Source organism: Emys orbicularis, chromosome 2, assembly GCF_028017835.1.
Source record: "Emys orbicularis isolate rEmyOrb1 chromosome 2, rEmyOrb1.hap1, whole genome shotgun sequence".
NCBI lineage: Eukaryota > Metazoa > Chordata > Testudines > Emydidae > Emys > Emys orbicularis.
The window spans coordinates 206,904,184-206,918,553 of record NC_088684.1 but is presented as its reverse complement, the minus strand read 5'-3'; the positions used below and the strand labels follow the sequence as shown (position 1 = coordinate 206,918,553).

The following is a 14,370-nucleotide window of genomic DNA, read 5'->3' as shown; positions in this document are numbered from 1 at the left end:
TTTATGTAATGCTAAATACACAACCTGATTCTGATCTCAGTTGACTTCAAAGGTATTGCTCTGAATTTATATACATGTAACTGAAATCGGCATGTGACCAGTAGGATCTTGCTGCTATTGTAGTTGAATTCTTGATTTCAATATTGACAAGTATTTTTAACTCCTGACTACAGACTTAATATTTTTTAATCCTCCTTTAAAAATATAAAATAAAGATACGATAAAAGCAATGGGAAAATATCATCACTATAATATTAACATTGTTTTCATGATGATTTCTATTTTAGACCATTTAAAATACCTGGAATCATATGTAGATTTGAACATTTGTTCTTAGGGTCTATTTTATTTTATTTTATTTTAATAATTGTGGTCCCTCAGTTAAATTAGAATATTAATTTAATCAAATCAGAAAACTCATTTTTTTGCTATCTTTTTGTTTCTCTTAATGTATTGTTATTTACCCAAGAAAGGAAACAGTTAACTAGTTTTAGCAGATAATGTTTTTACAACTTTTGGAAGGTTTAGTTCTCTTTGTTCTAGAGGATTATTTATACATTAAAAATAATATGTTTAAGTAATAGGTTTGTGAGCCAAACTGGCAAAATCCATGAAATGCAAAGTACAGATGTCCTTCAAGTCACATCAGTTTACTTGTGGGTTAAATTACCTTATGGAAAGAACAGGTGGGAATAGGATGAGCAATGGTTCTGGGAATTGTCAGGGATTTCCTTCCCCCACTCCCTGGCAAGAGTTTGGAGTGGGGTGTAGGCTACCGGAGCAGGGAGTAACTTCTTCCAGGCATTATCTGAAAATGGAGGGGGATTCTCGCATTTCATGGGGTACCAGGTGCCAAATAGCTTTCCAGGGTGGTAAGAGCAGCACTCCTTGAGGTAGAGCCGGGTGGGAACCACCCCTTCCCCATTTGTGGAGTGATTTTCACAGCTTGGACCCCTGTGAATACATTGAATCTGTTTTTTTTTTTTCTATTTGCATTATGGATATTTTCTTCTCTCTGCCGATTCATGGTTTGCTCTTCCTTCCTTCACTATCTCTTTGCTACCAGCATTGGTCTCATTGCTACTTTTCCTTTCCCTATCCAGTTTCCTTTCTTTATTACCTAGTCTCTTACTCCGGTTAACTCATCCCCTTGTGCCTTCCTCTGCCCCTATAATATATATTTAAAAAATAAAATAAAGTAGAACTAACATGAAGTGCATCAACCATCACCCCATCATTTTACTCGTATATTGTTTCCCTTTCCTCTAGGCTTTGTCTGTCTAGTCTATTTCGAGTGTAAGCTCTTCAGGACAGGGTCTGTATTTTCTTTTAACTTTATACAGAACTCGACACAGTGGGCCTCTAATTGGACCTTTGGACACTAGCCTCATATAAATAATGGTAATAGAGTGTCAGCCTCAACTTTGAACATTTTGAGTGGAATCGTGGCTCCACTGAAGTCAGTGAAAGTTTTACAAGTTGGCTCCAATGGGGCCAATATTTCACCTCTTCTTTGTTTTGTGTGGGGGTCACAGCTATTTTGTTTTATTTATATCTAACTGTAGTGTAACTTCATTGTTAATTTCTGTAAATAACCTGGGCCTGATTTTCAGTTACTCTAGGGTCACTGACAGTGTAAAGGAGCCTTAAAGTGGAAGTAAATTACATTTATGCCTACTTTAAAGCCGCTTTATGCTGCCAATATGGTAAACTAGTATTCATTTAGTGTCAATGAGTATTCAGGCCTGTATATTTTCATAAAAATCTAATATGTGATTAACGGTGCTTTGTTTCCTTTTCATTTAGGTCGAGATTTGATATGCATACAGTCCATGGATGGCATGCTTATGTTGTTTGAACAGGAAAGCTATGCTTTTGGCCGATTTCTACCTGGTTTTCTTCTGCCTGGTCCGTTAACTTACAGCTCTCGAACAGATTCCTTCATTACAGTATCTTCCTGTCAACAAGTTGAGAGCTACAAGTACGTATAAATGTTAAATAAGTAATTGTATTTTCTTTTAGGGCTGCCGTCATATAAGTGAATATACTGAAGACGATAAAAAGTAATGTTTTGTGAAAATATAAATAACTATAATATTTTATTTGCTTTTACTCATGTTGTACCACATATCTACTTTTTAAAAGAGGAAAGAACAGATGCCTTTCTTGGTGCTGTCAATTGAAGCTCAGACTTGAATTGTTGTTGTCTGGGTATGCCAGAAGAAGGACAGGAGACACTGGATGTGTTTAATTAGGCCTCAACTCTATTCCTAAGTGTCTGGGAGTACCTGCCAGATAAAACTGTACAGTGCCGGTAATTCCATAATTATTTACATATATCTGGGGAGGCTGCTGGCAGCCCTCCCCCTTACCCATCCTGATCCCCAGCTAAGACATTGCTGGGACCTCACTACCTTCCTCCCCTCCCCCCTTGAATGAGAGTCAAGGGGTATATAAAGGAGATGGAGTTGACTCCCTGCCATACCAGTCACAGGAGCCCCAACTCCCCCCCCCCCCCCGCACTCCCCCACTCCTGTTTCCACTCCTTAAAAGAATACCTCCTTAAAATGGATTGGGAAAGGATTTAATCTGATCGCTGTATCAATTCCCTGCAGAGTACCTGCACTGGACATCTGCCCCAAGCTTACATAATGAGTTGTAGCATCGTAACCTAACTCCCCTTTTGTTCTTTGCTCCCTCAAGCCTCCAACCCACTGTGGGAGATGGTGAAAAAACCCACCTCATGTTGGCCAATCTAGCGGTGAGGGGAAAATTCCTTCCCAGCCCCCTGAGAAAGGAGCGACTAATGTAATGCCCACAGCAGATAATGACTAAAATCTGGTATTTCAGATACTTCCCTGGATGAGAGGGTGGGTGCTGCTTAATCTGACCAGGTGAAAGGAGGGCTGTCACTGCCCAGATGTGGGCATAAATATTCCCCCTCTCTTCTGGTCACCTGTGGGGAGGGATGGGTCAGTGTCCCCACGCTGACCTGGAATGGGGCGGCTACCTCCGTGTTGGAGGTACCTCACTGGCTCTCTAGCTGCCTTTAAAGGGGCAACTCACCTTCTCTGCCAAAACCGACAAAGGTCCCCACCGCTTAATGCGTGGTGAGGTCATTCAGCTTTGAGCACTCATGCATTAATCTGGTGAGGTCTGAATATGTCCTAGATTGAAATAGTGTACATTTTGTCAGAATGTAGCGAGGTATAGATCGTTGCTTTTAAAGTATGGAGAGTGACTGATGGGAATGGCATCATCTTTGGAGTGAGGTGCTTTCTCAGTGAGAACTGAAGCGGTAGTAAAAGGGAGGTGAAATTGATGGGTGAAAAAAGAAAGTGAGAGATTGATGTGGTAAAGAGGGAAAATATGTGGTTGCTGTTTCATTGAGTATCATTGATATGCTTGGTGCTGTACAAAATACAGGGGAAAGCACAGTCTCTGCCTCAGGGAATTAACAGTTAAACAGAATGGCTTAAAGATATAACACACCAGATTACCAGAAGAATGTTAGATCTCAGTGCAGCATGATGGCTTTTTTTAGTGTTGGGTTGTGTACAGAGGATGATAGCTGATTGTATTAGGATCCCTGATTGCAGGGTCGGCTTTAGGCCGATTCAGCCGATTCGGCTGAATCGGGCCCCGCGCTAAGAGGGCCCCGCTCCGCAGTTCTCCACCCCGCCCCCAGCTCACTTCCCCCTCCTCCCCTCCCCTGAATGCTCCGCCCCCTGCTCCTGCTCCTCCCCCTCCCCTGCTTCGCACGAATCAGAGGTTCGCGGGAAGTCTGAAAAGAAGCAGGGGTGGGCAGGCAGACAGGCAGCACCAGGTAAGCTGGGGTGGCGGGGGCGCGAGAAGGGCTCCGGGGAGGCGCGGCGCGGCCCAGTCCAGCCCCGGACGAGCAGCTCATTCCGGCCCCGGTACCGGCCGAGCGCGCCGGCCCGGCCCTGGCCGAGCACCCCCGGCCCCAGTGACTCCGGCCCGGCTCGGCTCCAGCCCGGCCCCCGCGGCTCGGCTCTGCTCCGGCCCGGCCCAGCCCCCTCGGCTCAGGTCCGTCTCGGGTCCGGCCCCCCCGGCTCGGCTCGGCTCCGGCCCGGCCTGGCCCCCTCGGCTCGGGTCCGGCCCCCCAGCTTGGCTCAGCTCTGGCCTGGCCCGGCCCCTGCGGCTCGGCTCGGCTCTGGCCCGGCCCGGCCCCTGCGGCTCGGCTTGGCTTGGCTCGGCTCTGGCCCGGCCCGGCCCCTGCGGCTCGGCTTGGCTCGGCTCGGCTCCGTCCCGGCCCCCGCGACTCGGCTCGGCTCCGGCCTGGCCCGGCCCCCTCGGCTCGGTTCGGCTCGGCTCCGGCCCGCTCGGCTCGGCTCCGAGCCAGACCCAAGCTCCGCAACCCCGACCGGAGCTCCGGCCGGAGCGCGGCCCGATTCCTGGGGGCGGGGCTTGCCGCAAGCCCCGCCCCCAGGAATCGGGCCCCGCTCTTGCTAAAGCCGGCCCTACCTGATTGTATTATAGGTGATGTTAAGCAGGCAGTTGAGTGAAGAGAGGGTCACTCACTGGTGGAGGGAAGAAGGGAGCTACAAGCTCAAGGGCCGTTATGTACAGAAGGCTTAAAGAGAAGAGACTGTTTACAAAGGTAAAGGTTAAGGAGGAGGTTTGTATAGCAAAGGGAATGAGGAAGAAACAAGAGCAGAGATTTTGTGTATAACCTTAAATGTGAGAATCAGAAGAGATGTAATAATTTCACAGCCCTAGCTGATGTTAGTATTTTGAATTCAAGTTTCCAAGCAACATATCACTGGGCTAAATAAAAGGGGTTTCTTATGGATATGTTGGCCTCATGGTTCTATTTAAGAATGAAATAGGCATCTATGAATCTCTTTAGAAAGCAACAAGAAACTATTGTGTGAATCTCAAGGGTCCTTGTACTTCAGCTCTCGGTATTTAGTTTTGAGTAGTAACAATTTAGCACCGCTTCATTTTCCCCCCATAAGTGACAGCATATCTTTGTGAATCATTATTTTAGGCAGCTACTGTAGAATCTAGTATTCAAAAGCCCTTCAAAATTTGAAAGTGATCAGAGCCAGGCAGAAGTCAATTTAAGCAGTATATCATTGAGCCACGCTGCTTGTGCAAGCTCACAATAAAGGTCTGCTCAGTGGAGATGACTGATTAGCAACACAGCTACTGGTAATAAATTTAAATATATATATATTTTGAAAGATTGAGGAAAAGAGTTATACAAATGGTTCAAGTCTGCCAAAAAGTTAAGCAATGCTGTGAAGCTGTGCCATTCAACTTTCCAAACATGCTGCTACTAAGTAAACATGTTAGTACTGTAGCATTACCTAATTAACAATACAGACTTGTGGTTGCCAAGTGCCAGCCTCCACCCTGACTTCTGTACAAATGAACACACTGTACACAGATCTTTGTGTTAAAATCCTCTATCCTCTACTTTAGCCTTTTAACAGGAGTTAATTCTTATCTGTTAAAATATTAACAGGTTGCCTGCATGCATCCCAAGTCCTTGGGTTTAACTATGCAGTTGCTGTAGGTGCCAATTTGCCTATGTCTTGGTGCCATACCAACAAGTTTCCCTCTTGACTTTTCCCTATGGAGGGAATCAGACATGCTGCTGCTTTAATTATATTCTGTAGGACCCATAAACCCCACTCAGGATAGAAGACCCAGGCTGTATAAACACGGATGAAGTCAGAGTCCCTTCTCTGGGAAGCTCACAAACTAAGTGATGTAAGATCCAACAGTAGGTTGGGCATAGGGATATAACATACAGATAAATGTGTGTGGTCATGATTGGCGCAGTATGATTAACTTCATTTTGCTCCTGTTTGCATATTTGTGGGAGTGCCTCTAACTAGTGCCCTATATTGAGGCCTGTCCCTACCAAAGATGGTGTGGGCATATTCCTAGACTCCTGTTTCTGAGACCAAGCTTGGATTTGGAATACTGCGCTAAGAGAATTACCCTTTAGGAAAGATAAAAGAACAAAATTATATCTTTATTTATACAAAGCTGATCAATCCTGCTCAATAAGTTTAACTCTCTATCTACCTGCCATGTGCTGATGGTGTGAATGGTAGCATTCAGAGTGCCTTCTGTCTGCAGGCTATATGTCCGGTATGCTCAAGGCACTCATGACTAACAGTTCTAAATGAAATTGTGCCATATTTTGCAGGCCTAATCCCACCATAGGCGACTGTATCCTTTTTATTACCATCATAAAGTGCTAGAGAATCACCAGTCTCCCAGCCTTTCTCATGAACAGATAGGCAACAAAGCAGGTATTCTCCAGTGCTTTGCTAGACCACACCGTTTGCACATACGCATGTACCCCTATCCTCTGGTCAGTTTTTGAGAAGGGGAGGTGTGAAGTATGCTTCTTTTTGCCCGAAACTCCTCTGAGATCATCAATTGATATGGTAATGGCCATGTAGCATCCTAATAAATGCCTAGTCAAGCTCAGGAGAAGCACATCTCTGTAACATCAAAAATAAGTTACCATGAAGGGATCCTTAAACAATAGATGCTCCCATCCATTTAACAAATATTGCTAAGGTCTTGAAAAAACACCTGCAGAGAAAGTATGCAAATAGACCAGTGCAGATCCTCTGTGAGTTTTGCTCAACTCCTAGCGTTCCATCATTCTACAGCCCAGAACTCCCTTTTATGGGTTGGGGATTGCAGCCAGTTTTAAATAAATAAATAATATTTTATATTGCAGTAGTACCTAGAGACTTACCTCAGTGACAGTACCTACCCCAAAGAATTTACAGTCTAAGACCATACATAACAGGCTGATGAGACAAACAGGGCTGAGGAGATGAGATAATAAGAATAATAGGATGCATGCAGTTTTTTGTCAGGAGCACTAATCTCATCAGAATGCCATAGCTAACAGGCTGAAATTATGGAAGAGCGAAGCCCTTTCTCAACCAAGGATGGCATAACATGAATTTCTCTTCTAATGTAGGTCCAGGCTACTAGCTGGTAAACTATGGTTATATCTGAAAGATAAAATACTTTAACCGTTTTTCAAGTCTGTGGAACAACCAGTCTCTGTCTTTAAAGCTTTAGCCAGTGGCAGTAAGTCTCTGGTTCTAGATTACTGGCTTCCAGTGGCAACCATGTAGGAAATGATGTAATTTTTCTGGATACTTGACAATAAACAGCCTGTGGCTAGCTGACTTTTGAATCAGTGCTTGGTGCAGTTAGACTCAGAAACAGTTTTCCTCATATGTGCCTGACTATTAGAAGATCCAGTTAGCGAGACCTCTGTCTTCATAGTGATGCTTCATTGTAACTAGGAAGAAATGCATACCATGCCATCAGGGCTCTATTTTCTGGGTCACGTGTTGGAAGTGTGGATATTGACCGAGCATGCTTTAGGGTGCTGAAGTCAGCTGGAAAGCAAATGCATGTTCCCAAATAATCAAAATTCAAGGGCTCAAGCAGTGATTGGAGTTTACTTTGGGTAATTTTTTTTTCAGATTCAGTGTGTTGATATTTTCTTATCTTATCGTTGGAGATCCTGGGCTTCTTGACTTTTTTGAATATAGTTCAATACTGAGAAGTGTTAAAATTGGTGTTGTACTGCTGGCCTTTCCCTTTCAGAGAGGGATGCATAATCTGGCAATTGAGTGCTAACAGATGTGATGCTGGCAGCCCGAGTACCAGCTGTGGCCAAGGGCTAGACATCAGCTGAGAACTGACAAACTCACAGCTGGAAGACAGGCCAATTCACTTGTGTATAGATCAAAGTGATCATTAAATACATAAGAATGTATTTGCAGTGTAGTTGTAGTTGTCAGTCCCAGGATATTAGAGAGACAAAGTGGGTGAGCTCTGTGTGGCTCGAAATCTTGTCTCTCTCACCAACAGACGTTGGTCCAATAAAAGATATTGCTGCAGACTTTGATTTGCCATGTGCTCTGCCATAATTCTGCACTGGCCACCAGGGGTCCCAGGAACATAAGGTAAAAAATCCTATGTGATGAAACCTGCTTGTTGTTCTTGTGAGGAATGTAATCTCCCTAGTTTTGTGTGGGACTCACCTTTAATTAAAACCACCTGCTACACCTGATAAGTCCCCCTATACTTTGCAGTGCAGAAGCAGGGGCCTGCAGAAGCACTGGTTGCATTGAAGGGAGCTGTGTTCTTTATAAGCCCTTGTTACCTGACTGAGGCAAGTCTCTCAAGTTCTCCCCTAAAGGCAGCTAAAGCCTCATCTACTTACCGCTGCGATTTCTTCCCCCAGAATTGTAGCACTTGCATTTACTGCTATGCCTCCTGCTGTTGTTTGGTATACTGAAACACTCAGCTAGGGAGGTGGGAGTACTGGTACTAATACATTTATGGAAGTGCTCTTGCCTTGCATCTCTTTCACTCTCCATCCCTGTGAAGGGATAATGAAATGGATCTGGAGAGCTACGTCACAGTATTCACCCCATCAACCTGGTGATCTGCTCCCTGTTTTTGTGGGCCAGTCTGACTGCAGTTGTCACTGCTGATCTGTGTCAATGTCCTACATTCTTTTGCTGCTGGTTACTGAGAGTAGTCAAGAACTCCTTCTAGAGCAGCTGAGTGACCTGTTGCCATTGCTTAGATGTCAGATGTGCGTGCTGCCAGGGTTGTCCTGGTGGCCAGGTGGGAGCCAGGGTTGACCTGGTGGCTGGGTGGGGACTTTCCCAGGGGTTGACCTGGTGTCTGCTAGAGTCTTCGGGGTCCCACCTCAGCAACAATGACCTGGAAGGCATAAGAAAGTTCCTGTCTGGAGTAGAGGAAGCAAGTTTCATGACCAGAGGTCCAGTATTTCTTCTGCTACTGAAGTAGCTGTCCTGCCCATCCCTTGTCTGCCTCGTGAGCTTCCCCTGGGAATACTGAATATTTTAGCAACTTGGAACGGAAATATTCCCAGCCATCCCAATGATTTTTAATCCCCCTTCCTCCTACCCTATGCAGTGCTGGTCAATCATAGCAACCCGCAGATTATGAATCTGCTAGTTATGTGTCAGTCTCTACCTACATGTCACTAGTTCAAGTCACATATAAAGCAAAATGTGCTTCCTGCAAAGGAATTTGGGCCTGATTACATCAGTGATATAGTTTAAGGGTACTGTGATTAGTTTAGCAATTTTCTTTTGGCAAGAATTAATCTTCATGAAGCATACAGATTCCTATGAAACTCCTACTCAACATTCCAATCTGACAAGTTCATCTGCTTTCAAGACCAAAAATGCACATTTTCCTCTATCATAAGGGCTTATAGCCAAAATGCATCATCTTTGTGAGGGGGAGGAGGAACGAAGATTTTAGAGATAATCATAACCCAAAGCATTTAGAGGAATATAGCCATTTTTTTCTGTTTTGCATTTTATGCCTCAAGAGTACAATTTATTTAATGGTAACACAACCTGGCTTGTGCTTTACCGCCATAATAAATATTTACTGCTCTAGCACCAGAATTTCTATTATCTCTCAAACAACATACTCAGTTAATGGAGCCTTTATGCTTTCTACTACTGGGACTATTTTGTGTTGACTCCTGGATACTAAATAGGCTGTAAAGTTTGTATAGTTGCATTGACCAGGGGAAGGTATAGTGATATAAGCATAAAGATGTGAATTAAATAGAAAATTGGCATCAGTCAGTTCTTTCCAAGGTGGATAACTGATAGCAGTATAATTTACTGTTTGTGAATTTTCCAGGTGACACCTTTTAAAAACTGAGGTCTTGGTTTCTATTCATGGTAATTTAAAGATCCACAGCTCATTTCAAGAGATTAGGGGTTTGCTGTAATGTCTTTGGCTAAACTTTCCCTCTGTCTGTCTGTCACCATTCACTTTGGTGGTGGCTTTTATCACAGTTTCAGGATTAACCGTGCCTTTGATTCCCCCCCCCCCCCCCCGACCCCTTGTCTTCCTTGAGGGCACCCTCTTATGGCTTTAGGCTTCCTACCCATCACCTTTCTTCGGGTGGAAACCCATGTGTCTCTCCTTTCAGACTGCGGCTTGCTTGCAGTCCCTCTGCATCTCATTTGTGATTTTTCCAGCAGGTCTAACTGGGGTCCAGCACATGTGGTTGTTAATGCTTTCTCCTGGGCTACAACAGTGTACACTGGTTACCAATCAGCTTTCACAAAACAAACTGCATTTATTCTTAGAGTAAAAGCATTACAGAGAATACATATAAAAACAATAAAAGTTCCTATAAACATGCAAAAAGCTTACCAGAGGTTACCCATCAGTCTTATGGGATCCTGGTAGATCAAAGTCTTTCCAACCCTTCTGCAAGGGTTGGGGCCCTTGGACAGAATGCCTTGTCCTTTTGCTGCAGAAAGAAAGCTCTGAGTCTATTTAAAAACAGCCTTTTTATGCCAAAAACCCTTTCTTTGTCTATTGGTCTCTGGAAAATCCAGTTTGAACCAGCATACACAAACCTTCATAGGGGGTGGTACCTCATCCATCGTTTTAGTTTCTGTCCTGTGGAGTAGAACAGAATCATACATACTATCCCTGGCCTGCAGTGATACATAAACTTAATACAATATGTTCCCCCAAAGATACTGCATGTGGTTGCCATATCTGTCACAGGTTTGTTTTAGTAGTGCTGTATAGTTTGTGAGGTACTGTGAGATCCTTCAGGATTTTGATACATGTAATGTGCCACAATATTTTGAGAGAAAGACATAATGTAATATAATTATTGAAGTATTATGGTACATTGCAAAGTAGGATTTACTAATATTCCATATAAGCTAAGGGGAGGATACGGGAAGGGAGTACACATAAGTTATATCTCAAAGCTGAATGCACAGTTGAGCCCTCGAAGGTGAGGGAGAAATAGGGACCCAGATGTAGCAAAGCAGAAGAAATTTTGTTTTTAATGTTTTATGTTAAAGAAATGATATGTCTTTCTGATTTTGGCAAACTCAATGTGCCACCATCCGGACTGGTATTTTCTAATAGGGCAACATGGAACAATTTGTCCTGCTCTGAATTTCTCTGCCATCCTGAGATTTGTACAGTACAGTGCCTTCACCACAGCAAGCAAGGGCTATTAAATTGATTCTTACTTTCAAGCTCTGAAAGTAACATCTCTTTCCATATTTAAGTTATTTTACATGTGATGTGACATGAAAGAATGCTAAATAGCTTGATAGGTTTGTTTGGCCCTCTGTGGGTTCTGTGGTTTTAAGATTTTAGTGTTACAAGGAACTGCCATTCAATCAGTCATTTCATAGATATCAATGCACTTTTGTGATTTGTGGGAGACTGGTCTGAAAAATGTAGATTGCCCCCATGTTATATTGTAAAATAATACTGTATTTGGTCCAATGTTTCTGATTTGGACAAGAAAGTCAGGTGCCTAAGATCATGTCATTGAATACTTATGTGGTTAAAAAAAATCTCTCTTTTCCCCCCCACCTCAGAATCTGCAACATCTATTTTAAATGTTCTGTAGTTTGAAAACAGAGTGTTTTTGCTTGTGTAGAAGGCAAAGTTGGAAAGAGATATGGTAATATTTGTTTTGTAGCTCCAACAGCAGTTTTAGTTTTTTTATTTAGGTCATAGAAAAATTGCTTATGAATAATTGCATTTCTCAACTCAGGTAGAAATTTTAAAATCTTCTTTAAAGTTAAAACCACTAAGAAAAATCCTTTAGCAGCCATTGCCACAAATACAGAAATAAAACAAAAATGTTAGAGTTGATAGTGTTAATATTTAACTTTGTCTTGGAATAAACTAAAATATATTTAATCTGCTGTTAAGTTACTGAAATCATCAGGGAGAATTGGGATACTTGGAACCCTCTGTTGGCCTGAGCCTGATTTTAATAGGAGCTGACTCAGTATATTCCCAGTACTGGGCCCTAATTTATAGGTGAAGCTTTGCAAAAATTATTAAAATGCATTGATTAGTTTTGTGAGGGAGTGTGATGTCTTGAAAGTGGCCAGTTAGAGTATTAAGAAAATTATCGACTTGTAGGATTGTGTGCTAAATGATAAAGATAAAGGCATTTAGCATGCATGTCTGAAATCAACTATGTGCTGAATACCCCTGTTACACTTACTCTTCAATACATTTGGCTCATGATATTGTGATAATACTTTACACTTTTATATCATCTTTAATCTGAAAGTGCTTTAAAGTGTGCTGCTTCTCTGAAAAGTGTTTGTAAAAATGGAACAGTCTTACTCTCGCTGATCTATCCCATGTGTGTTAAGAGTAAGATATTAACATATTTTTTTACTGTTTTTTATTCCTGTTGGATCTGCAGAGCCAACTAAGAGAGAGTGTGTTTGATTCAATTCCTCGTGCAACAGGAACAGGGTTGTTTACTAAGTTACGCCAGTGCAAAGCCAGGAAGGAAATGGAAATATAGAGGTGTCACTGAGGGCATAATTTGAGCATTGTGGGGGTTGCATAAGTGTAACTAAGGGCAGATATAGGCCTGCATAATTTTTATTACTGTTGATAATGAATGAGTGAGAAGAAAGAAGCCAACTTGACTCAGTTTGCTGGGCTGTCTGTTATAAAATGAAACCTATGTAACTCATCTAGTCCCATTTTTACAGAGACACATTTCCGAGTAGAACCATTTAATTCTCAAACATATCTCTAAGGTAGGCAAGTGTTACTCTGTCTCAGCTTTAGTTTAAGTTTTTTTTAAATTAGAGATTATTTGAAATGAGGAAAGTTCATACTGCCCTAAGGTCCTATTTCCAAAATGCTGTAATAAATTGTCTCTGGCCTCTCTCTCTCGTTTATAGCATCCACCTCTAACATTTAATTTAAACAAACAAAATAAAATCTGAACTTTTTTGTGGAAAAAAAATTAATGTAAATGTAACCCACACACCTTCTGGGTGTGGTGTTCGGTCCCATCAAGTGGCACAGAGACCACTTAAAGAGAGAGATAAAATGAGTCTGCTCTACAGCCTTAGCTAACAGTTGGCTTTTAGCTCATGCTGTAGAGCAGGGGTTGGCAACCTTTCAGAAGTGGTGTGCCGAGTCTTCATTTATTCACTCTAATTTAAGGTTTCGCGTGCCAGTAATACATTTTAACGTTTTTAGAAGGTCTCTTTCTATAAGTCTATAATATATAACTAAATTATTGTTGTATGTAAAGTAAATAAGTTTTTTTAAATGTTTAAGAAGCTTCATTTAAAATTAAATTAAAATGCAGAGCCCTCTGGCCCGGTGGCCAGGACCCGGACAGTGTGAGTGCCACTGAAAATAAGCTCGCGTGCCGCCTTCGGCACGCGTGCCGCAGGTTGCCTACCCCTGCTGTAGAGGCTCATGCACTAAGCTCCAAAGGTTCCCAGTTCGATCCTGCTGGGTCGGTGTTACATAAAGTTAAAAAACTGAAATCTTCCACTACTACTAGATAAGCATGTATCCTTAAGGTAAAAAATCTCAATCTGACAGCATGTTTTCAATACTACTTTTAAATCCATTATCTAGATACTATACTTCAGTGCATGTGCTCTGTAAGAATGATGGTATCAACAGATACATTGTACAGTAGGTGTTCTGACAACATTTTTGGATTCTGCTTTTGCCATAGCCTTTATAGTTATCATTATTTTAAAATTTGATGTAAAACTGATGAACTGCAAAGAGACACTATCTGTATTTTTTATAACAGGTACCAAGTGCTGGCATTTGCAACAGATGCTGATGAAAGACAGGAGACAGAGCAGCAAAAACTGAGTTCTGGAAAAAGGCTTGTTGTAAGACCTGTTTATTTTACATAAACTATACCCTGCAGTGCATAAATATTAAAAAGAGAGAAGACTAACTGACAGATTGAAACACTGTGTTGTCACTAAGGGCCAGATCTAACTTCCATTTAAGACAATGGAAAGACTCGAGTAAATTTTATTGCGATTTGGATTGGTACCTAAATATTCATTAAGTTCTCTGTTTTAAGAAAGGAGAAATTAATATAACAGAAAGGGTTAATTCCATGTTAATTTCTATCAAGATGGAATGTGTTGAAATATGTGTACATTTAAAAATTTAAGCAAAATTTCATTTAAAGTCTTTTTATGATTAGTTTGTTAGATTTCTAAAATGCACCCTGTTAAAGTTGGGGCCTCATGTATGTTGTTAAACAGAACACTATATAGGAAAAAGACATTTCCCCAAATAGCCAGCTCGCCCATCCTCCTGACCCCCATCCTCCCTTGCCCATCCCCCCCACCCTTGCAGTGAAAAACCTGGGAAATTAACGTCTTTTACATCGTGCCTTAAGGCTGACATACTCAGGCCATTTTGGACTAGTGGGGAAAAGGAATTCCCGCCTCGGTGGTACTGCACTGACAACTGCTTGATCATTTAGGATACTCCAGAAAATGC

The 14,370-nt window shown here is 42.2% G+C and overlaps 1 protein-coding gene across 1 annotated transcript in view; it reads left to right on the top strand.

Moving 5' to 3' along the window:
* Window positions 1–14,370, top strand: part of BBS9 (Bardet-Biedl syndrome 9) — a 240,197-nt gene that overhangs the window by 36,067 nt on the left and 189,760 nt on the right. Inside the window, exons 6-7 of the mRNA XM_065399981.1 lie at window positions 1,807–1,981; window positions 13,658–13,742. Of these exons, the coding sequence (XP_065256053.1) occupies window positions 1,807–1,981; window positions 13,658–13,742 (260 nt within the window). The remainder of the gene's footprint in view (window positions 1–1,806; window positions 1,982–13,657; window positions 13,743–14,370) is intronic.